The sequence below is a fragment of the Tyto alba genome, unplaced genomic scaffold (assembly GCF_018691265.1).
Source record: "Tyto alba isolate M040663 unplaced genomic scaffold, T.alba_DEE_v4.0 Super-Scaffold_20000042, whole genome shotgun sequence".
Classification (NCBI taxonomy): Eukaryota; Metazoa; Chordata; class Aves; order Strigiformes; family Tytonidae; genus Tyto; species Tyto alba.
The window spans coordinates 931082-954174 of NW_024881293.1; the positions used below are offsets into that span (position 1 = coordinate 931082).

A 23093-nucleotide genomic window follows, 5' to 3' on the forward strand; every position below is an offset into this window, starting at 1 on the left:
CCCGCTCCCCGAGTAGGGCCGCAGCGAGGGGTCCCAGCACACCCCAGGTTTAGGAAAGACGCCGCCAGCCACGTTACCCAAAACCGAAGCGCCAAAGCAGTGCCGGGGGGGGGGGACACACCCCCATTTCCCACCACAGCTCCCCGCTGGCAGCGGGGTTTCCCCCTCCCCAGCCCCCCCACAGCACCGAGCAGGGAGTCGGATCCCACCCGGCCCAAGCGATGGTGCTGAAGCCCCGACCTGGGCAGGAGGATGAGGAGGGCGCAGGGCTGAAGGAGGGCCAAGCCGAAATAAAGGCACAGGACTCAGCCAGCTGGGTCGCTGCATACATTCTCGTTTATTGTTAGCACACCACACACCTTCCTCTTGGCACTTATTTTTATGTGTTTAAAAAAAAAAAAAAAAAAAAAAAACACACACGTGCACGCTCCACACTGTGCAGAGGCGCGACAAGTTTAAGTTTATCACAGGGTGTTTTATACATATTTTTTTTCCCCCCCCACCTTTATTTTCTTTCAAGTGTGGCCACTTCCAAAACAGACAAATAAATTAAAAAAAAAAAAAAGTACTATTTAAAAAAAAAAAAAAATGCCTGTGGCTTTGGGAATGTGCCAGTAGCTCCCACACCAGCTGCACGCAGGGAGAAGGGATGCTTTTTTTTTTTTTTTTTTTTTTTACAGTTTTGTTTGAAAAGGACAGTATTCTCTTTTTTTTTTTTTTTTAATATACTACAGCCTGAAATTCAGTGCAATAGATACAACTACAGTGCAGGTAATGAACTATACAAAAGTCATCCTAACCATGTACAAGCTTCTTCTTAGTCGCTATAGAAACTATACCTTTGCATCTGTACCTTTTTGTATACATTATACAATGTGAATATACTCCAAGAATATTTACAGTACTTTGCTTGTCAAATCAGAAACGCTATAACTTAAAGGTCTACTATTAACAACCATCGAACAAAAATATATATAATATAAATATCTTCCAGTCTATACACAGAGCAGGAAATGGATGTATCCGCGTGATGATGAATTTTGGTGAGTCTGGGACGGGGGGTAGCGATGGAGGCGGGTGTTGCTGTAGCGTGTGGCTGCCGGTTCGCTCTGCCGGCGCTTCACCGTCAGGCAAATATTGCCGAGATTAAACCAGAAAAATAAAAGAGACACTCCCTCCCCTCTTCCCCCCTCCTGGCTGAAATTCAGGCAAAGGAGACGAGAAGCCGCTGGCGGAGACGACGCTCTGCAACCTGCGCCAGGACATCGACCTTTCCAGCCGCTCGGGTCCGGGCTGCTCCGTCCTCTGCGCTCCCCCAGCGCGGGGGAGGCCCCTGCACACACCCACCGGGGGCTGGAAATCGATTAGACTGCTTCAAAAAATAACTCGTTTGGTTTTTTTTTTTTGTTTGTTTTCTTCGTTCTTTTTTTTTTTTAAAAAAAATCGTTGGTTTAGATTTAGTCAATTTACGTGATTTTTTTCTATGATTAGAACATTAAAAAAAAAAATGTTTCCAGCTTTAAAAACCTCTGCTACGTGATTTCATGTTAGATAACCTATCGCGTCGTTAAAAAAAGGGAGCCGCCCTCCCGCTGGCAGAGGCTGCCCAGTTGGTTTTTAAAACATCTATTGGCTTTGAAATCCTGGACGCGAAACCAGCTAAAAAAAAGAAAAAAAAATAAAAAAATCGTTCCTAACAGGAAAAAAAGAAAAACAAAACGAAACAAAAAAGGTCAGTCTGTCCCCAATAAACCAGTGGGGGAGTGAGGAAAAGGGGTGAATGCACAAGAGCTGGAAGCCCCGCTCCCTCCTTCCTGGTTTCTGTACAAAGCATTTTCAAAAATAAAAACCCAAGAAACTGAGGAGAGAAGGTGGGCGGCCGGGCGGCGCCGCGGGCGGGTTACACCTGGGAGTCGGCACCCAAGCTGTGAAACTCATCCGGGGTTTTGTCGCTCTGGCTCGCTCCCCCCTGACGGAAACCCGAGGCGATTTCGTCAAAGGTCCGACCCTTCGTCTCCGGCACCTTGAAGTAGGTGAAGATGAAGAAAAGGACTAGCAGCACCGTGAAGATGATGAAGACGTAGGAGCCGCAGAGTTGCTGGGAAGGAGAGAAGAGGAGGAAGGGGTGAGGGCGTGGATAGGGATGGTGCTCCGGCACCGGCGCCGGGAGCGGCGCGAGGGACCTCAGCTGAAGGACCATCAGTGACCGTCCTGCCCGTTCCCGACACCAGGGGCCAAGCCCGGGGTCCTCCTTCCCCTTCACAGCGTACCTCAAGTTGGAAGGGACCCGTAAGGACCATCAAGTCCAACTCCCTGCTCCTTCCCTAGGTCCTGGCCCCCTCCCTCTTCCCTAGGGGTGTTCACCCAACCAAACCACCTCAGGGCAGCTTTTAGGGCTCAAGAGAAGTCACACAAGCCAACGGGTGCGAGGTACGGCCTGCGCCGCCGAGGCTGTTCCCACCCCCAGCCTCAGGAGGTGATTACCGCGATGTACTGGAAGCCCATGCCCACGATGAAGTTCGAGGTCCAGTTGGACAGCCCGGCAACAGCGAAGGCAGCGGGACGAGGGCCTTGGCTGAACAGTTCTGCCACGATGAACCAGGGGATGGGGCCTGGACCGATCTCGAAGAAGGCCACGAACCCAAAGATGGCCACGATGCTGAGGTAGGACATCCATGGCATTTGGTCCTGGTCCAAAGGAGAGAGAGAAGGTCAGTTGGGTGAAGGGGGACGAAGCATCTGGCCATCCCAGATGATGAGACTCAAGCGAGTGTGGTGCTGGCAGAGAAGCCATGAGGTTTCTCCCAGGGATCTCGAGGGAGATGCGGGCAGTGAGGACTGCTCAGCCATCACCTCTAGGAGGACAAGCCCTTCCTCCTCCCCAAGCAGAGCTCCTCCTCCAAGCCACCACAGTGAGGGGCAGCGTGCAGGGCCCCCCTCCCAGCCTACCCGTCCCCTCAAGGCCCATCACTCACCAGCAGCGTCAGGGCAATGGTCATGAGCACCGCACACCCCGCCATCCCCGCCAGGCCGATGAGGTGGAGGGTCCTGCGCCCGGCTCGTTCCACCACGAAGAGCTGTCAGATGCAGACAGGTGTCCGTCAGCACATCCCCAGCCTGGAGGAAAGCCCCCTCCTATCCACCCTCCCTGGTGAGAGCTCGGCGGGCCAAAACTCACCGAAACGACTGTGAAAGCTGTATTCACCACACCGGAGCCGATGGTGGCGTAGACGGGCTGCTCCACACCTGACTTCTCAAAGATGCTGGTGGAGTAGTAGAAGACCTACAAAGGGCAGGGAAGTGCCATGAGGAAAGGAGCCAGGTCTCGGAGCCAGTGCGCCGCAAGTTCTGGGTGAGACAAGCTGGCCCGTGTCACCCAGATCCCCCCCAACACTCACCGCATTGATCCCCGAGAGCTGCTGTGACAGCTGCAGGACGATGGCGATGAGGATGGGCTGGCGATACATGGGGGAACGGAAGAGCTCCATTATGGTGACCTTCTTCTCCCTCATCATTTGCCGGCTCTCCTCCTTCATCTCCTGGAGGTCGCTGCTGACGTCCGTTGTGCCCCGCAGCTTCTTGAGAACTGAAGGGAGGAGAGGTGGAGTCAGGAGCAGCCGAGGAGCCTCCGGCATGGTCGGACAAGCTGGGGGACGGGGGTCACTCACCACTCTTGGCCTTGTTCTCCTCGTTGCGGTTGATGAGGAGGAAGCGGGGGCTCTCGGGGGCGAAGGGCAGGATGATGCACTGCAGCAGGGCAGGGACGAAGATGAACCCCAGGAGCAGCGGCCAGAGGGAGTCATTTCCCATGATCAAGTCCAAACCGAACACCTGAGGGCAAGAGGGGTTGAGCCACCCATTCCCAGCTCAAGTTGAACCCAACTCTGCTGCTCATGGGTGCCCTACAGGCTGGGACACCCATCAGAGGGACAGGGACAGCTGTGTTGCTTCTAGGTGGCCAACAGACATCATATCACGATGCTGCCCGTCCCAACCCTTAAGATCTCACAGCTTCCCTGCTCCTGCTGAGCTCCAGGTCCATCCCTCCAGCCCCAGCTCCATCTGAAGGGCCGTGCAGATCTGCAACACGGGCAACGCTCCGCGCTGCTGCACTAAAACCCCATCCCCTGCAGCCCCTGATGAAGATCAGCATCAAAGTTGCTGGTTCTCCAGCACTTACTTGCGCGATGAGGATGCCCAAGACGATGCCGAGCTGGTGGAAGGTCCCCAACGCGCCCCGCAGAGCAGTGGGCGACACCTCACCCACGTACATGGGCACGAAACCAGTGGTGAGGCCAGAGTAGAGGCCGATGATGAAGCGGCCGAGGATGAGCATCTCAAAGGAGAGAGCCATCTTGGAGAATCCCATGAGGACGGCGGACACAAAGGCAAGAATGTTGGACATCAGCATGGAGTTGCGCCTGAGGAGGGAAGGGAGGAGGGTGGTGAGGACCACGGGGGTCAGAGAGGCTGAAAGGGTGTCAGGAGAAGCCAAACATCAGCTTTTGGCAGGAGGAAGGTGCCCAAAGGCAGCGCCGTGGGGGGGTGAGGCTGCCCAACCCCCACGATGAGGTCCACCACCGGCCCACCCCACTCAGTGCTCACCGTCCGAAGCGATTGACAAAGAGCCCCACGGAAAAGGATCCGATCATGCCCCCGACAGAGAAGATGGCAACAGAGAGGGACCAGAGCGTGGTGAGGGTGGCAGGGCTGATGGGCTCATCGTATCGGTACAGCCAGGTACGGTTGTAGAAGTCCTCAATCACCTGCAACAGAAGGGAGAGAAACAAAGCCGTGGGTTAAACCCATCCCCCGTTCCATCTGTGCCACGGGTGTTACGAATTACCCGGCCTCAGCCTGGCCACCTACAAACCCTTGGCCGGCAAGCGCGGCTCACAAGACGATGCATCACAAAGCCGGGAGCGGCCGAGCCGCCGGGCTGGTGGCTCAGCTCCAAGCCAAGGGAGGAAACCTGATGGGATACGCAGGGGAAATGCAGCCGGACAGGTTCTGGTCTCGCCCTGCCGAGATTGCCAAAATACCTCTTTCACCTCGGCGGGCAGCCGTGGGGAGGTCACGCTCCTCCCCAGGGCACAGGAGACGGGCAGGGCTGCCTCCGTCACCGCAGGAGAAGCACCATGGCGGGGAGATGCTGGAGAAAGGAGAGGAAGACAGCAGGGGCATCCGAGCAGCTGATCAATTCCCATCCCCCTGGACACTCCCTTGAATTTAATTTCTAGGGGTTTTTCTGCAATACTTCCGTAACACAATACTTCTGCTATAATTCTGCACTGCTAACATCCAAGACAGGCGCTTGTTTTTAATCATCATTTTCTCAGAACACCCTTTTTTATATTTTTTTGAATGTATTTTTTAAAGCCAGTCTACAGCTGAAATCTTCAATTAAGTTATTTAAGGATCACCCATACCCCCAAAAAAAAAAAAATGAAGGGCTCGGTAACACACCCAACCAACCCCAGCAGGAAAGAGCAGAGATTTCACACAAGCAGGGGAAGCAGCTCAGAGACCTCGCTGCTTTGAAGGGTTTCACACGTGCTCAGTTCCCCATTACATGTCTGCACAACCACACTTCGTTTCTAGTTTTCCAATCGCTTCAAGCACAAACGAGAGTCCCTGGCAGAGGCAGTGCAAGAAATACACCCGGTGCTTCGTTATAAATGTCAATAACGTAATTATTTTTTTTAAGTTGCTCCTTTTGCAAAGCCCCTAAACTATTTGGATTTCAATATTTAAGTGATTTCGTTTGCCTTCTGCTTCACCTGGAGGTTCTGATGCTTTGGGGGCTTTTCCCCCTCTTCCTAACATCACCAAAACAAATAACCGGTATTATTATTATTTGGATAACCCAGGACTGGCTTCGGCTCTCGGTGCGGGTAAGCAGGTCTCTGCACACACTCCACCAATTCCTCCTTTCCCAAAAACCTCCAGCTCTTTCCTCTTGGAGCAGAAAAAAATTAATCCAAGCAACAGTGGATGCCCCAGCACTGGCTGAGCTACGCTGGGCTGTGCTTTGACTTATCAAAAAATAATACCCTCCTCCTCCTGGCCTCCTTTCCTCCTGCAAAAAAGGATGGATGGAAAAACCCACCATGAGCCAGTTGCTGGGAGAGGAGGCGATGAAAAATTATGAGTTTAAAGTGAGAAGATTGAAAAAAGCGTAATTGCATTTCCCCAAAGTTGGGGTCCTCTCTCTCACCCTCATTTCATGCAGCCGAGTGTTTTCTACCAGCCCTTGCCCAGTTTCGGGCCGTCCCCTCCGCACACCATGTCTGCAGACACCCCACCAACACCCAGCTGCTCTTTTGGCAGCGGGCAGGACCACATGCAGAGGATGCTCAGCCCTCCGTGCCAGGAAGGAACCTGTCTGCGAGGAGCTGCAGCCAGCAAATGCTGCGGCACTTGCCCTGCTGAAGCCAGGGGGCATGATGCACCCCAGCCCTGCGCCCCCAATCCCTCACCCCAGTGCACTCCAATGCATCCCCATCCCAATTCTGGAGCCTGATGCGTCATCATCCTGCATCCCAACCCCCCTCCTGGGCCTCAGTGTAACCCAGTCCTGCACCCCAATGCATCCCCATCCTGCACCCCGATGCATCCTCATTCCAACTCCGATGCACCTCAGTGCATCCCAATCCCACTACCCTTAAAGGGGGGATGAACCCCCATGCCCAGAGCACCTTGCTGCCCAGGACAACGCTCATCCTACCTCCGCTCATGCCCCTCGGTACAGGGCACCCCAAATCCCTTCCCCCCCATCAGTTCTGCACCCCAAACGCAGCACCATTCACTGGGTGACTTGACCCTAAAACACACAGCCCGTCCCTGGCCTGAGCCCCATGGGTTTAATCTTAAAATGCGTGCGGGAAACTGAAGCAACACCCATTGAGGGGGTGGGATCTTGCTTTGTCGGGGGTCTGTAGGAACCGGAGCTCAGTCCCAAGGGAGGACCCCGGCTCAAACACGGTCCCTGCCCACGTCACCCAGAGCAGCGTCTCCTGGGTCAGGGGGGGATGGAGAGAAGTCCTTCAGCCACAGGGAAACGACGCGCATCCCCGGGATGCAGGGGAGCCAGGCTCCGACGCAAAGCAGTAATTACAGAGCGCCTGCTCCCCGCGGTGCCGGAGCTCGGGGAAAAAAGCGAGGGCAGATGCCAGAAAGCAGCTCCTCAGCACATTTCCAGGGATTTCCCGGCTCGCTGCCCTTTCAAACACTGCTCCCGTCACCCAGTGCTGGAGGAGGGTGCTCGCCGCCGGCCGAGCACAAACATCACCAGCGCGGATCAGTCCAGGGGAAGGCCAGCACGGGTCAGGATTTTTTAGCAGGGCGATGCTTTTGGCAGACAGAGGTGTGCACCGTGGCCATGGGTGCAAGCACCAAGGGTGCTGGATGGGAGTCGCTGCCTCCAGCCACATGAAATCCCGCTCAGGCCACTCACCGTGATTAAACAAACAATTTAATGGAATACTTCAAATAAGGGCAACTCGCATCTCTTTTGCCCTTTCCACGCTGATGGGGTCTGGGAAGTTTTTGCACAGGGTCTCCTCTCCCACAAGGAGTTTTTTCGGTGCTCGAGGCGAGGTTTTTGCAGCCTGTTTGCTGGTAATGGGATTAATACTCTCGTGGCGTGAATCCTGCCTCGGTGGTTTTAGTCATTCGGGATGGTACACGCTGTGCATGGATGTGCACGGGTGGCTGTGACAATGCTCGGGGACAGGCTCTGCCCTCACACAGCAGTAGCTGGACCCTGGTTTGTCCTTCAACACCTCACCCAGCACGGGAGCTTTGCCCAGGGCACATTGCAAGCACCACATGAGATTTCTGAGCTAATATTTCCAAGCCTTTAACACCTCAAAAGCCACGTAATTTAGGGAAAGTCAAGTTTTTCAAGGCTCCCACGTACCTGCCAGTCGCTGGGGAACCCTGGCACTATGCTAGGCAAAAGAACAAACACCTCCTGCTCTCCATCCCTCTTCGCACGCAGCCCACGCCAGCCAACCCTCTCTCCTCCCGGGGACATCCTGCCCGACACTTCAGGATGTGAAGCTCCCATCGGAGCAGTCATTCCCCCTCCTTCAAGTGACTCAAACCCTACTTAAGTCACAGACCTTCGCTAAAAGCCAAGGTTAAAAGTTAGAGCGGTCCCACCCAGAAAGCATCCTGCACGCGTTCCCGGGGTTTTTCCCAGCAAAAACAATAAGCAAGGAGGAAATTAATTCTCCTGGGAAGGCAAGAGCTAAATAACTCCCTTGCAAATCCCATTACAGGCAGTAAGCTGCCTAGCGGGATGTACTATTTTAGCCAGGCTGGCAGTGGGTGCAGGTTTGTTTTCGGGCATGGGGGAGGTGGAATTTTGCTACGGTGAGGTTGCTCAGCACACGCTCACCTTCTGCGGAGCATTGATTACACCGGTGTTGTAGCCAAATTGCAAGGAACCCAGCACCGCTCCTCCCACGGCGAGCATCAGGCGAGCCGTCATCTGCAGGAAAAGGGGGAAGAAAACAAAAAAAGAGGGGTTAAATTTGGAGTCCCTGCTCCGCCCCACCGCCAGAGAGGTCCCCCCGTGCTTCTCCCTGGGGAACTGCAAGGAGGAGGGATGCCCATGAGGTTGTGAGCACAAATATGCAGCATAAGGGAGAAAACTTGCTTTTTTTTTTTTCGGCATCCACGTGGGCTAAGTGAAAAAAATCATTTAAAAAAATACTGTTTGGGGCTTAAAAAAAAATACTGTTTGGGAATTCCAGGAATTTTTTGCCACCAAAGTGGGGCAGGAGGCTTTATCTGGGCTTGCAGGATCCCCTCTGAGGGCTCCATGTGACACCCAGGCAGCATGCCAGCGCGAGATGCTTTTGGAGATGCCACGGTGACGCCGCCGGCCGGCCGAGCATCGGCCCAGCACCGGCACGAGGATGTCCCAGACAGCCGCCACTAACGAAGCTTCTGCATCGAAGCCTAATTAACAGTCGCGAAGCAAAATCCTGGCTATTTGGCAAACCCTCCACCCGCCTCCTCTTCCTCCTGCTTTAGACAGAGCAACAATCAGAGCCTTGTTTGGGAGCAGGGTCAGGGCAGGCCAGCGCTCGGGCCACCTTCGTTAACGGCCCAATTATCCCAGGCAGGAGATTTTCCCGGTGTTCAGCTCCAAGAACCAGGATCCGACATTCCCAGTTAATCAGCTTTGGGATGATCCATGTGAAATGTATAAACCCCTTCATTTGGGGGGCTGAGCTGTCCCCGCTTATACTGGGTACCAGTGCAACACCCCAAAACAGGGGTGCTCCCGCAGCATCTCGGATTAATATTCCCAAGGGATTGGTACCAGTCAGACCCCACCTAAATGCAGCCCCGAAATCAGGAGGGGTAATTGCAAAGCATTTGCCAGAAAATAGTTGTGGGGGTTTTTGGGGGGTTTGGTTTTTTTTTTTTTTTTTTATAAATAAGTGCTGTCACTGACCCTGCCTCTCCAGTCAAGCCTCCTCCCTCTGCATTAAAGTCTGAAGGAAAAAAGCAACAGTGAATAAAGCCAGCCCCATTAATGAAGCTCATTAATTAGGCTTGGCCCCAAGACAACTAATCAGGGAGGTTTTGGCACTTGGTTTTATTCTGTGCTTCTGAATAAACCCACCCTGAGAAGAAAATGCCCTGCTTAGGAAGGCAAAAAGAAGCTGGAAAGTTGATGGCATCCCCAAGAAACGAGAAAAAAGCCCCAAAAACATCCAAAATCCCAAATCCAACCTCTTCCAGCCACAAAACTGTGACAGGCGACAGCAGGAATGATGAAAGCAGCCCGTGCCTGAATAAATGTTATTTTAAAAAAAAGTTTTTTTCAGTCTTTGGGTAGTTTGGGGTTTTTTTGTTTTTTTTTATTGTTGTTTTGGAGTATTTACAGGGCTTTGGGTGATTTTTTTTTTTCTTTACTTTTCAGCAGCCACCCCTTGCTTTTTGGGGTAGCAACTTTTACTTTGTCATCGCCGAAGGGCAGTTCCCCTGCCCCAGGAAAGCCGACGGGCGAGCCCCCACGTCTGGCGAGCGTGCCGGTGAGTCAGGACCTGCCGCAGGGATGGGGACACATCACACTGCCCTGAACTTTGCTCTGGGAAGGTGACAGGTAGCAACACTCCAACAGCTGTCCCTACCCCACAAAGGATTAAATAATAAAATCACTTTTGCAATTCTTAAAAAACAAAACAAAACAACCCTTAAATTCTTAACCTTTAGTAAAAAAACTTTTATATTTTTTATTAAACTCCAGCAGCTTGAAGAGACGAAGGGATCGAGTTGGTAGGAAGGCTGCTGGCATTTTTGGAGGCTCTCCCCAGTCAGGGTCACTGTGAGTCAGCTCCTCCTGCTCGCTTCGGGCTTCCCAGTTCCAAACAAGCTGCCCGGCTAGATCGGGAGCCTTTCGGCTTTAACCTCGCCATTAAAGGAAAGGCTTAAGATGGCGAGTTTGGGGGCGGGGGGGGGGGGGGAAGAAAAGTTGATTTTTAAGGGCAGCCTTGCATGGGAAGCTCCTGCAAAACCACACACAGGGTTTGTTGGGTTTTTTTAACTGCTTGCAGAAAACACCGGCTTTATTTGGAGTTTAGGAAAAAAAAAAAAGAAAAAAACCCCACACACACAACATACTTCCCCTTCTTGCTTTTGTGCAATGAACTTATTTACAGCCCGGATATATCCAACACACGTGTGGGTTTTTTTTCCTGCTCACTCCTGTATCTTATAGGAAGGTGAGCACAGCATTAGGGATTTTAGTAAAAATTCAGATTTTTTTTTTTTTTTTTTTGCTTCTTCCTGCTTCCCTCGTCACTTTAATGCGGAAGCCAAGACATTCAGAGGAGATATCGGCCGTGGGGTGACAGCAGACCCCCCCCCTAAACCTGTAATGGACCATATCTGACTTTACAACTCTTTTTTTTTTTTTTTAACCTATTCCAGCATGGAATTATTTCAGGATGTTGCCTGCTTCATGGAACAAGGAAATTAATAATCCCTTTAAAAAAAAAAAAAAAAAATTTAAAAAGCATCCCAGGAGGGAATTTCAGGAAATCCGCATTTAAAAATTAGCCACGAGGCTTTAACGAGCATCCCAGAGGCTGCCTGCAAGAGGTCCCACCCTGATATACACACAGGGGGTGTTTGTGGGGAGGGGGTGCTGCCTCGCAGCATCTTGCACACTTGTTTGCACGCTTGCTGGTGTGCAGATAACCGGAGCCGGCCACTGCCCGGGATAACACGGCCGCACGCTGGCTCCCAGCCCAGGAAAAACTTACGCACCCACCGAGGGCCGGGTAAAACCTGCTCCTAAAGCCACGGCATGTGCCCCAGCACTGGCATTTACCGACAGGAGGGGTTCTGCAGCGAAGCGGGGGGGGGGGTAACACCGGCAGTGCGGGGATCAGCTGATATTTTGGGAGATTATGGGCATGGGAAAAAAACTCGCGGTGAGGGGAAGAAGAGTCAGAGTGGCATTACTTTATGTTTTTTCTTAAAGGTCAAATGGGGACAGCGTCACAATCCCTCAGAATTTTGAAACCACAAAACCGTCTGCAACGAGCCTGGGAGATGTTTTTGCAGGCAAAGATCTAGAGCAGCCCAGCTCCGTGGGCAGAAAAGCATGTTCTGCTTTAGTAGTATTAAATATTAAGAGCAGAGGGGTGAGCTTGTCCCCACCTCCCAGCACCCCCAGCATCCCCACAGCTGGCTGCTTCAAGAAAAATCCCTTTTTTCCTTGCACAACGCTCCCTGGATTTAAGCGTCGCCCATCAGAGCGCAGCAAATTGTTCCTTCAATTAATTACCTTACAAAAAAATTAATCATTTCTAACCCAGATTTATCTAATGGAGTTGTTATTAAAGATGGAAAAGCAGAGGGGGCGCGTCTCCAGCTCCATTTCGGTAGCTGGGAGTTAAGCCCGGACGGCAGCGCATCAGATTTCTTCGTTACGAGAGCAAATTTCTTTTTAATTCCTCCCCCCATCGACGCACTGCCGGCCGTCACGTTCCTGACTCCCAGCCCCAAACCCACAGCTCACCCAAAAAAAAAACAGCGCTGGGTCAGAGCCAGCTTTCAGTAAAATAATTTTAAAATATAACATTTATATAAATTTAAAAATAGTAGTATTCCCAATGCTCCAAAGCTGGGGGAAAAAATAAGGAGTTGTTTGCTGGGGAGAAAAATAAGAGGAGTCATTCAGGCGATATCTTTAATTGGAATAAAATTATTATTTTCAGTTTTAATTACGTGTTGCCCAGCACTCTGCACTGCCATGGAGCAAATATTTTATTTCTTTCCCTGGAGAGGAAAAAAAAAAAAAAAAAAAAGAAAAAAAAAAAAACCCTGAACACTACATACTTGAATATATCCCAAAACACTCCCAGAAGGGAATATTTTGGGGGGCAGCATCGCCAGGCGAGGCTGACAAGCAAAGCCCCAGGTCTAACGTTAACGACCCCACGGCAATTAACGCACCTTCCTCATTTAGGGCCTGACACATCGAGACGCTTTAAGCCACCTCTAATATTATAAATTAATTTCTTTGAGGGAGGTTGTGGCGCTGGGAGGGCTCGGCTGCTGCCAACCAGCCGAGGGAGTTTATGTTCTTTAATAACTCAGTTGGGGAGGGGTAAATTGATGGGAATTGGGTCAAAACGGTGCAGAGAGGCCACGCCGCGAGGGGACCTGGCTGCACACCGACACGGCCGGGGGGGTCCCGAGGATACCCCCGGCCTTGCACCCCCCGAAAACAAACGCAGCACTTCGGGGGCCTCGTCGCCTTCTCCTCACTCTCAAAATGAGGCCAAAAGGGCCTTTTTGGGCTCTTTCCTCTTAATTTTCTCACAAGGGTTTCCCCCCACCGCCCTTTCCCCGGCACGCTGGGAAGCGCTGGGGCAGCGGGCTGGGTTGTTTTGGTGAGATTTTCCTCGTTTTTTTTTTTTTTTGTTTTTTTTTTTTTCTCTTTGCTTTGACAATGTTTGTTTCGCGTGGCGGCACCCACGCGAGTCCTCAGCGCGGGCTGCGCCCAGCGCCGCCCTGACGACTTGAAGAGCCCACACGCGCCCCGTTCCCCCCCCCCCAACCCCCCACCTCCCCTCAGCCCGACGGCCCGCGGACGCGACCGCCGCTCCCCGGTTGTGTAACGCGCGGAGGAGGCGGGGGGGGGGGGGGAGCTGCGCGGAGCAGCGGGGCTGTCCCGGCGCGGCGGGCTCACCTTGCTGCCGGTGTCCATGGCGGCCCCGGGGCGGCGGCGGGGCGGGGGGGGCGGCGGAGCGGCGCGCGGCGGAGCGGAGCGGTGGCGCGCGGCCGCGGCGGGGGCATTGAAGCGGCTTAAGAGAGCGGGCGGGCAGGGGCGCGCGGCGGCGCGGGGCGGCGGCGCCCATTGGGTGGCGGCGGGGGGAGGGGGCGGGGCCGGGCGCGGAGGGGGCGGGGCGAGGGAGGGGGCGTGCGGTGGGGGGTGGGGTGGGGGGGCGCGTGGGAGGGGGCGCGCGGGGAGCGGGGGCGGGGGAGCGCGTGCGGGGCTGCACGCGGGCGGAGGGGGCGGGGAGGGGGGGGGGGGGGCCGGGGGTGTACAAGTGCGTGGGCGTCCGTGTCGGCACACGTGGGAGCGTGCGAGCGTCCGCGTGCCTGTGCGCGCGCGTGCACGTGCGGGGGTGCCAGCGCGCGTGCCGCTGCCCGCGGGTGTGCTTGGTGCGCGCGCGGGGTGTGCTTGGTGCGCGCGCGGGCGGGCGTGCACGCGCGTGTGGGAGCGTGTGCACACGCGCGCGTGCCTGCACGCGTGCGGGCGCTTGTGCAAACGCTTCCCAGCCCGCTCCTGCAGGCTCTGCGCACGTGTGGCTGCGCTCCCGTGGGTGCACACACACCCGTGTCTGTGCACACGCATGTACGTGTGTGTGTGTGTGTGTGTGCGCACCTCTGTTCGTGGGCACATACACGCTCGTGTGCGTCTGCACAACGCATTGGAGCGCGTGTGCATCAGTGTGCACCCGCCGGCGGATGCATCTGCACACGTGTCCTTGCCTGTGTGCGTGCATGCAGCCGCCTGCAGGTGCTCGCCTGTCCACCTGTGTGCACGTGTGTGTGCATGCACGTGGGTGTGTGCATGCAAGAGCTTCCTTGTAGAGCCCTGGCACGCATACATGCGTGTGCAACAGTCCCTGCAAGGCCCCAGTGTGGCCTGGTGTGCAGCACTCCCTTGCACCAGCCCCCCTTTGCTAAGTGCAACCCCTGAGGGGGCCCCAAAAACTCCAGGAGTCCTGCTGCACCGGCTTCTGGGGAAGGGTGCTGGAACCCCAACTTCAGGGAAAGTTTCGCACCACCCAGTGCAAAACCCTGCATGCAATGCAATACCCTGCAAGTGGTGGAAAACCCCACAGCGGGTGCTATCCTCCATGCCCGATGCAAAACTCTGCAGTTGGTGCAATACCCCACACCCAGCGCAGAGCCCCACAGCAGTGCAACACCCAGCATGCAGGGTAAAATCCCACATGCGGTGCAGAACCCCGCACGTGTTGCAATACTCCATGCTTGGTCCAACATCCTACACCTCGTGCAAAACCCCAGGGCCAGTGCAGTACCTCGCATGCGGTATGAAACCATGCAGCCACTGCAATACCCCACAGGCAATGCAACCCCCGTGCCTGCTGCAATACTCCAGGCCCAGCATAAAACCCTGCATGTGGTGCAAAAACCTGCACCTGATACAAAACTCCATGCCTGGCGCAAAACCCCACTCCAGGGGCAAAACCCTGCACCTGATTCAATACCCCACACACAGTGCAAAATCCCGCATGCAGTGTAAAACCCTGCGCCTGGTGCCAAAATCCTGCACCTGCTGCGATAGCACACACAATGCAATACCCAGGGCACAGTGCAAAACCTAAAGCTCAGTACAAAACCCCACACCTGGTGCAATACCCCAGGGCCAGTGCAAAACCCCACATGCAGTGCAAAACCCTGCACTCGTGCAAACCCCTGCAGTTGGTGCAATATGCTGCATGCTGTGCAAAACCCCATGCCTGGGACAATATCCTGCACCCAGTGCAAAACCTTGCAGCCAGTGCAATACCCCGCGCTCGGTGCAATATTCCACAATCAGTGCAAAACCCTACACCTGCTGCAAAACCACCACGGCCGGCGCGGTACCCTGGGCCTGGTGCAAAACCCTGCACCTGGTGCAATACTCTGTATGTGGTGCAAAACCCTGCAGCCAGTGTAAAACCCCAGGCCTGGTGCAAAACCTTGCGGCTGGTGCAAACCTCCCCGAGGTGCAGGGAGCGCTGGAGCAAGCTAAGCGCCCCGTCTGCCCTTTTTCCGGAGTGCAATGAATTTTTGGGGTGCATGCAGCTGAAAATCTGGAAGGAAAAGCAGCCGGGCAGGGGTTTGTGGGGTGGATGTGCCGGCGTGCACGTCCGCCAGCTCCTCCCATCCCGGCGTCCCACCGCCAGGCCACAAAAGGTGATGGCGGGGGTCCTGCACGGGGACGCGCCTGCAGCTCTTTGTCCACCCTCAGGCCCAAAAATCTCCCCCTTTTTCCCCAAAAACCATTGAAAATTCATATTAAAAATCCTAAAAATCATTAAAATCATAAACATAATTCAAAAACTAAATTTACCACATTATTTTTTGTCCCCAAAACTGAGAAAAAAAAATAGAAAAAGGAAAAAAGGGGGGGAATTAAAAAAAAAAATTAAAAAGGCAAAATTTTGCAAAAATTGAAAAAAAGCAAAAAACTTTTAAAAAATGCAAGTAAATGCAAAAGCAGAAATTGGGCAAAACTTCAAAAAAAAACAAGACAGGGATTAATTTTATTTTCCTAAAGCTGCAAAATTTTGCCCCAAAGTTGGCCATTTTGGGTGAAGCCTTGCCTCTAAACTCAAATAAATATAAATTGTAGCTGTCCCAACCCCCTTTTTTTCTTTTTTTTGTCCTCTTCGTTGCTCATCCCCAATGGGAAACTGGGATTTTTTTGGCTGATTTGGCATTTTTATGAAGGGTAAAAAAAAAAAAGGGTGTCGGGCAGGAATGCTGACGACAGGGAAAAGGGCCGGCGGAGGGATAATCCCCGTCGGGGCCGATGAGCTGGAGGGGGATTTAGGGGAGATTTTGTCCGTCCTGTCCCTTTGAATGGGGGAAAAAAGGGTTAAAATAATATCCCAGCGCTCCCAGGGAATTGCAGGGGGTGGGAGCAGGAGGGATGAGGGAGGGAATGAGGGAAGAAACGGGAAAATTTGGATTTTTTTTTTTTTTTTTTCGGGGTCAATGGCAGGGGCATGGGGAGGCCAGAGGCCACGGGGATGGGCTCAGGGAGTCGGTTTGTGTCAAGGCCAGAGGCCGCGGGGCCGGGCGCAGCCTCTCCGTGGGATTCCAAGTCGTGAGGAGGCCAGAGGCCGTGGGGACGGGCTCAGCCTCTCTGTCCTTGCCCTCTTCCCCACTGCAGCCTTGGGCTGTGACTCACCGGTGCGTGTGCGCACCCACACCCCCCCCCACGCACACCCCACGCACCCCACGCGCACCCCACGCACACACCCACCCCCCCCAGAGTGGGATTTCTGCTGGAAAACATAATTCCCACAGACGAGGAAATCCAGTCTCTTTTATAATCCCTTCCCTGGGCCACATCACATCGTCATCTAACAAGGTCGTTATCTCCCGGCCTCTCCCAGCCCCACCCGTGTCCCAGCCTCGGGGACGCTGGGGACACGGGTGTCCCGGTGACACAACAGAATTTGGGGACCAGGTTTGGGCAGCGGCTCCTGGTTTTTTTCAGGCAAAGTCCAGGCTGGGACGGGACGGCTTTTTTGGGGATAGTTTTTGGGTAATAAAATCGGTATCACCAGATGGCACAGAAGAGGGAATTTGGTTTTGCTGGGACTTGATGCCATCGGTATCTCCACAGCCAAAAATCCCAGGTTATCCCTTAAAAATTTAGGGAAAACTTGACCTCTGAGGCCAAGCACCTTTGGGACGGACTTAATCCACTTCAGGGGGGAATTTATTTTAATATTTCTAGTGTTCAATGCATTTGAGCCTTGAGGAGCTTCAACATAAGTCCCTGAGCCAAAAGGTTGAGGTTTTTTTTCCCCTTTTAAAATCCAGGCAAAAATCCCCAAAAATGGGATTTTCAGAGATCCATCATCCCAATTTCTTCCCACCCCCAAAAAATCACAGAAAAAAAAAAAAAAAAACAAAAAACACTGGAGCTTGTAACTCCTATTGCTGCTTGCACAACAGCCCCGGCCCAGAACAGCTGGCAGCAGCTGCCAACATCTGGGCGGCACCGCACCCCAGTGATGCCATTGGCACAGCGGCGTTCGACAAATTGGGTCAAACCGCGGCGGTTTTGCTGGCGTGGGGCTCTTTGAAGGTGCGGGTTGAGACAGGGTCGGGTCAGGAAGCGGCTGAAGCTGGAAAACATCAACCCAGGTGGTGAAATTCGGGGCAAAGTCCATAAGGAAATTGGGATTTGTAATAAAATCGGGTTAGGCAACATCGGCACAACCTTCCCCAGGGATTTCAGCCCTAAAATACCTTGGGTCGATTCTTTCATCGGGATTTTGCGTTGCTCCCGGAGGGGTTTTCAGCTCCCCCCTTGCCCAGGGGATGGTCCTGCTGCATCACAACACCCCAACCCTGGAGACAGCAAAGCTCTTTAACATCCGTCAGGTTTGGAATTAACACCCGGATCCTCTTGGATTTCACTTTTCATCTTTAAACCAGGACTGGTTAAACCCCTCTCCTTGTTAGGCCAGGATTAAAGTGCGTTAAACCCTCCAGTCCTTGGCTTGGAGTGAGACAGACAGATCCTCCGTGTCCGAGAAAGCAAGAACGGTGAACCCAATAAAAGCAATTATTGTTATTTAATTTATCCCAAATCATAAGCGGTGAGCCTCGTTTAAAGTTTTCCAGGCTATGCAGAGACATTCTAGTTCTAAACTGCGCTGGTTTGGGTGGCTTTTCACCCATTAAAGACAGGAAGGATTGGAAAATAAAGGGAATTTCTAGTTTACCCATTAAAGGGGGGAAATTATCACCTGGTCCTAGGTCTTGCAAAGGTTGATTTTGCATTTCGGCCCCTATTTTGCATTTTTAGGGCAACCCGACATGCATGGAAACATGGAGAGAAAAGAGGCCGGGGCTAAAAATAACCGGATGAGTCACACCGTGGCACTGGGAGGTGTCGTGTCGACGGAGCCCGAGCCGAAAACTATGGGAAGGGGGGGGGGGGGGGGGGGGGGGGGGGGGGGGGTGCAGGAATCCATTTTCCATTCAGCTTCGCACATTCATGCGAGTGGATTCCTCTTCCTCCTTCAAGCATAAAGAAAAAGGGATATATGCGCAGATAAATATATATATACACACATACAGAGATACACAAACATATATACACACACACACACACATCTGTATGTATATAATGCTGCTTTTCCCTATCAGAAAAACTTCTTGGACTTCACAAACTACCCTCACACAGCCAAAATTGCAGAAAAGGGGGATTTTTTCCCCTTTCCCATAACATTGAGATGAAATAATTGCCATTTGCCAGAGTCTTCTTCCCTTCAGGAGCTATTTCTGGAGCCAAAGGATAGTGGCTGTTAAGGATAATAATTAATCATTAATGATAATCAGCAGATAACGGCCACTCCCCTGTCTTAATTTGCAGGGATGCTCTTTTTTATTTAATTTTTGATTAATTCACAGGTTTTTTTCATCCCATTCCCATGATGTGGATGATGCCATGGGGGAACCTGAGGGAGCTGCAGGATTTTTTGACATTCAACTACTGACATTTTCTCCACCTGGGGAGAAATAGGGAGGAATAAGGACTTTTTTGCTGTTTTGCTGCCCCGAGGCTGGGCAGCTGGCGCGTCCCCAAGGCCACCGACCTTGGCTTAAGGTTGCCGCGATAAGGGATGCGTGAGCAAAAGTCACGACAGCGGCACCCCAAAAACTGCTGTCAGCAAAGCCCCTCGCACCCCATCACCCTGCAGAGAACATCCTCCCCTCCCTGGCATCACCGTTCCAGCAGGAATCCACCCAAAACTGCTCCAGATTTAGGAATTCTCCAGGTTTTGGGGGGGGGGGGGGATTTTGCAGCAGCTGGATCCTGCCCAGAGCTGAGCATCCTGTGACGTCCAGAGAAATCGTGGGTTTGCTCCCGGAGCGATGGCTTTCACTGCAGGCAGATTTTGGTCTGCCTGTCCCATGTTCCCTGCCAGGCTTGGCAAAGCCAAAAATGCTGACTTTTCACCCCAAATGGCCTAATTTTGCTAATTGAAGGCACCCTGAAAGCCTGCAAACTGGGCGAGGAGGGGGCTGCTGGTGCAGAGGGAGCACCCCCATCAGCATCCCTGAAATGAGATTTCTGCAGCCGGTCACTTGTGGGGAGCCTGTAAAGGGGCAGAAGGATGATTTTGGGGGTGATTTTCAGGGATTTCGGGGATGGGGGAGTTTGATAAACGTGGTTTTAGAGGCTGGGAGCATCGTCATTGTTGCAGTATTAAATGTGAGGGTGGGCTGGGTGCTGCCAAACGTCTCCCCGGGGGGATGCAGAGCGAGATGCTCCACACATCCCACTTCAGATGGAGAAGGAAGATCTAAAGAGCTTTAAGGATGCTCCATGGGACCCCATTCCATTTAAATTAATTAATTTAATTAATAATCTTCCCCCCCTCCACAAAAGGCTGGAGCCAGGCCGGTTTTTCCCCCCGCACCCACGAGAAGCATGTCGGATGCTGGGCACAGGCAGTGTTGGCATCCCAAGCTGTGAAACACCAGCAAGGGGAAGAAAAAGCTCAAAAATCCTCATATCTTGCATTAAAAATCCCTCCAGCTACAGGCAAGATGGGCTTTGCCCTCCGCATCCCCTTACTGGACTGGGAAGTGCCCAGTTTCTGCACTGGGAATAGGTCGGAGCAAGCTTGCTTCAGCAATTACCACCCCGCAGGAAGACGGATTAATCCCCATTACCTAATTAACTCGCTGAATAATAATTAGTCAGGTATTTCTTTGCTCTTCAGTCATAAAAACTCTTTTGCAGGGGCATGTTTTAAAGCCGGTCCTGTACATCAAACGCGTTTCTGCTAACTCAGAAGCAAAAAAAAAATTCATCACCCTCGCCCCAGGGCGGTGAGCATCACCCTGCTGCCCTGTGCCCTCCCACGCCAGCAGCGCTGGGCTTGGGGTTTTGGGGGGGGTCTTCATCCTCCCAGGATGATACCGTTTGATTTGTGTGGGGCATCACCCTCCCAGGATGATGCAATTTGATTTTTTGGGAGCCATCACCCTCCCAGGACGATGTAGTTTGATCTTCTGGGGGCCTAACGTCCTCCCAGGATGATGCAATTTGATCTTTGGGGGACCATCACCCTGCCAGGATGATGCAATTTGACTTTTGGGGCAGTCATATTCCTTCCAGAATGATACAATATGATTATTTGGGGGCCATTATCCTCCCAGGGTGATGCAATTTGATTTTTTGGGGGTGCTCCCAGCACCCTCCATCTCACAAACACTTACCCGCCCTCTCAATAACCTCGTTCCTCAAACTCATGACTCAGCATCTCTGAAAAATTCAGGAGGCGGATTGCAAAATTCATTACTTGACCCATTCGCTTCCAAGTCAGAGAAGAAGAAAAGCCACGCCGCCGGCTCACCTCCAAAAAAAAAAACCCTCCCTAAAAATCGTCTCTGTCAGCTTTGGGCTTTATTCAAATTTTTATTTAGGTTTTATAAATTATGAAGAATAAAAGGGCTGGATAGAAATTATCTGTATTATTATTAGCTGTGTCAGGCTGGGAGAGGTGAAGAGTCAGCAAACACATGCCCTGAGCTTCGATGGGCAAGATAAAGCAGAGCCTGCAACTCCTTTGCTCATGGATTTGGGGATATTTTCCCTATTCTGGGGGTGATGCAAAGCCATTGGATAAAATTGGTGGAAAATAGCCCCCCCAAAAACCACCCTTGGTTGATTTTCTTGCAGTGCCAGGTCACCAGCCCCTCTCTTCTCCCAATTAAAAGAATTAAAGAAAGGAAATTGGAAATGCGGCCCCTGCTGCACCTCGTCTGGAGTAATTAAAGCCCAAGGTTTTAATGAGCAGCTGATTAAATACAAAAGCAGAAGGAAAGGGAAATTCTCCACTCATTAGAAGAAAGTGGAGGTGGCAGAGCGAGGGGCTCAGACCCCCCCAAAAATGTGGGGTGATGTACAGGGCCTTGCTGCAGCCATGGGGAAGGGGAGTTGATGCCATTCTCCATTAAATCCCCAAATTTGGGGGGTTTTCCCAGCTGGACTTGGCTGGAGGGGATACCAAGAGGCTTTTTACACCTTATCTGGGCAGTTTGCAAGGTTTAAGGCTTTTAAATCCAATTTAGAAGCTCTGATGGAGCCTGAAAGTCCCAACGGCCAAACCGGCTCCTATATCTTCCGAGTTGGATTTTCCTTCCCCATTCCCAGGGGCTGTAAATGCAATGGGGCCAGTTCAAAGCCCCAAATATTTGCTGAAGGGCTGGAAACAACGCCCGAGTCCCTCCCAAAGTGCACGGGTGCAAAATATCCCCCCCTTTGTCCTAGTCCCACATCCCCCCAAATCCCTCATGCACCTGCAGAAGCATCTCTTTCCTTGTTTTCAGGCTTTGCTTCCCGTGCAATCCTACCAAATCCCATTAAATCCTGTGCAATCACCCTATGCAATCCCATGCAACCATTCCATGCAGTGCCGTGAAATCCCGTGCAATATCAAAAGTTGGACCCCACGGGCAGCATCGCTGCCATATCCCGCAGGGAGGGTGGGATTGAGCCGGAGCAAAGCCCCCCGGCACTGTTTTTTTAGCACCAAATTCTTTGCATAAGAGAAGAGAGAGATAGGAAAATGCTGGAAAAGTGAGTGCTTCCCGGCACGTCCCGGCATGCCAGAAAACCGGCCCGGCTGCAAACGTACCAGTGGGTTTGGGAGATGCTCAGAGCATCCCAAAAAAAACAGGTGTCCAAAAATACCCTCCACTGGGGTCCTTGAGGTGCTTCAAGCCCCAGTTTTGGGGGGTGAAGGGGGATCAGCTAAGTTTGCCAGGATGGTGACTGATGCCAGTCGGACGGACCCACGTTTTTGGGGATGTCAAAGCAAGGTCGCCTTCAGATCGTGCTGGGGCTTGTGAGGTTCCCACGCAGCCGCTTTGATCCCTCCCTCAATTTTTAGCCTCCAAAATTCTTGCGGCTTTTGAATTACACCCTGCACTACCCTGCCCTGGATTTCTGATTTATTTTTACCTCCTTTCCACATTCCTCATCTTCTGGGGGGGTCCATATTTTAGGGGTTCCCCCACCACCACCCTACTGCCCAGGGACCCCCTGAAAAAACATGCTCGGCTTTTGTAAGGGGAGCAAAAAACTCCCTCGCTTCCCCAAACCGAGGTCAAATCCCATCAACACCCACCCAAAAATGATCCATCCCAGAGCTGCAAGGACCTGCCCTCCCGCACGTCCACAGGAGCCCCAAAATTTTTGGGGGTGTGGGGGGGTGTCAGGCCAAGGCTTGTTGCCTCCTGTTGCAATAATTGGGGCCTGTTGCTGGCTGGCAGCTGGGGAGGGCGACGGAGCTTTGCTCCGGCACGTCGGGCTGCGAGCGGAGGCTGAGCCCTGGGAAGCTCGTGACATCGATAGGTGCCATTTCCCAGTGGGCTGGGTGGGTCCATGGGGGGATGAAGGACGTTGGGGGGGGTGAAGGTCATCCATGGGGTGAAGGACATCTGTGGGGTGACCACCAGTGGATGTTCTGGGGCATCGCTGAGCAGGGACCCCCCCCCACCAAAAGGCACCGTGGTGGGGACACCCGGGGACAGGTCGCTATGGGGTGGGGGTTGGATTTTGGGGGTGATGTCCTGGCCAAGCTCTGGCACCCTTCCAGAATGTGGGGAGGAGGAGGATGAGTTTCTTCCTCATACCAAGCTCTTGCGTAAGGGCGGAGGGCAGCGGGGTTGGGCATGTAGCGGCCTGACACCCAGGTGATGGGCACTGTCTTGCCCAGGAGCAGGCAGCTGTCTCCTCCCTGCTCTTCATCCCCCCGTTTTCCATTTTTCAGGATGCT

At 52.9% G+C, this 23093-nt stretch overlaps 1 protein-coding gene across 1 annotated transcript; it reads right to left on the reverse strand.

The window, feature by feature from the left end:
* Positions 1-314: 314 nt before the first annotated feature.
* SLC2A1 (solute carrier family 2 member 1) lies at positions 315-13325 on the reverse strand. The gene is made up of 10 exons (XM_042794624.1): positions 13226-13325; positions 8405-8497; positions 4606-4766; positions 4181-4421; positions 3669-3831; positions 3399-3586; positions 3179-3283; positions 2976-3077; positions 2485-2688; positions 315-2098 (listed from the first exon to the last, which is right to left on the reverse strand). Exons 1-10 carry the CDS (start codon positions 13241-13243, stop codon positions 1901-1903), a joined length of 1473 nt encoding a protein of 490 aa, XP_042650558.1. The 5' UTR covers positions 13244-13325; the 3' UTR covers positions 315-1900.
* Between the last annotated feature and the right edge of the window lie 9768 nt (positions 13326-23093).

Coding starts and splice junctions, on each gene's coding strand:
- SLC2A1 (XM_042794624.1), bottom strand. Junction 4,767..8,404: donor TAATCAATGCTCCGCAGAAG/GTGAGCGTGTGC, acceptor CTTCTGTTGCAG/GTGATTGAGGACTTCTACAA. Junction 4,422..4,605: donor TTTGTCAATCGCTTCGGACG/GTGAGCACTGAG, acceptor TTCCCTCCTCAG/GCGCAACTCCATGCTGATGT.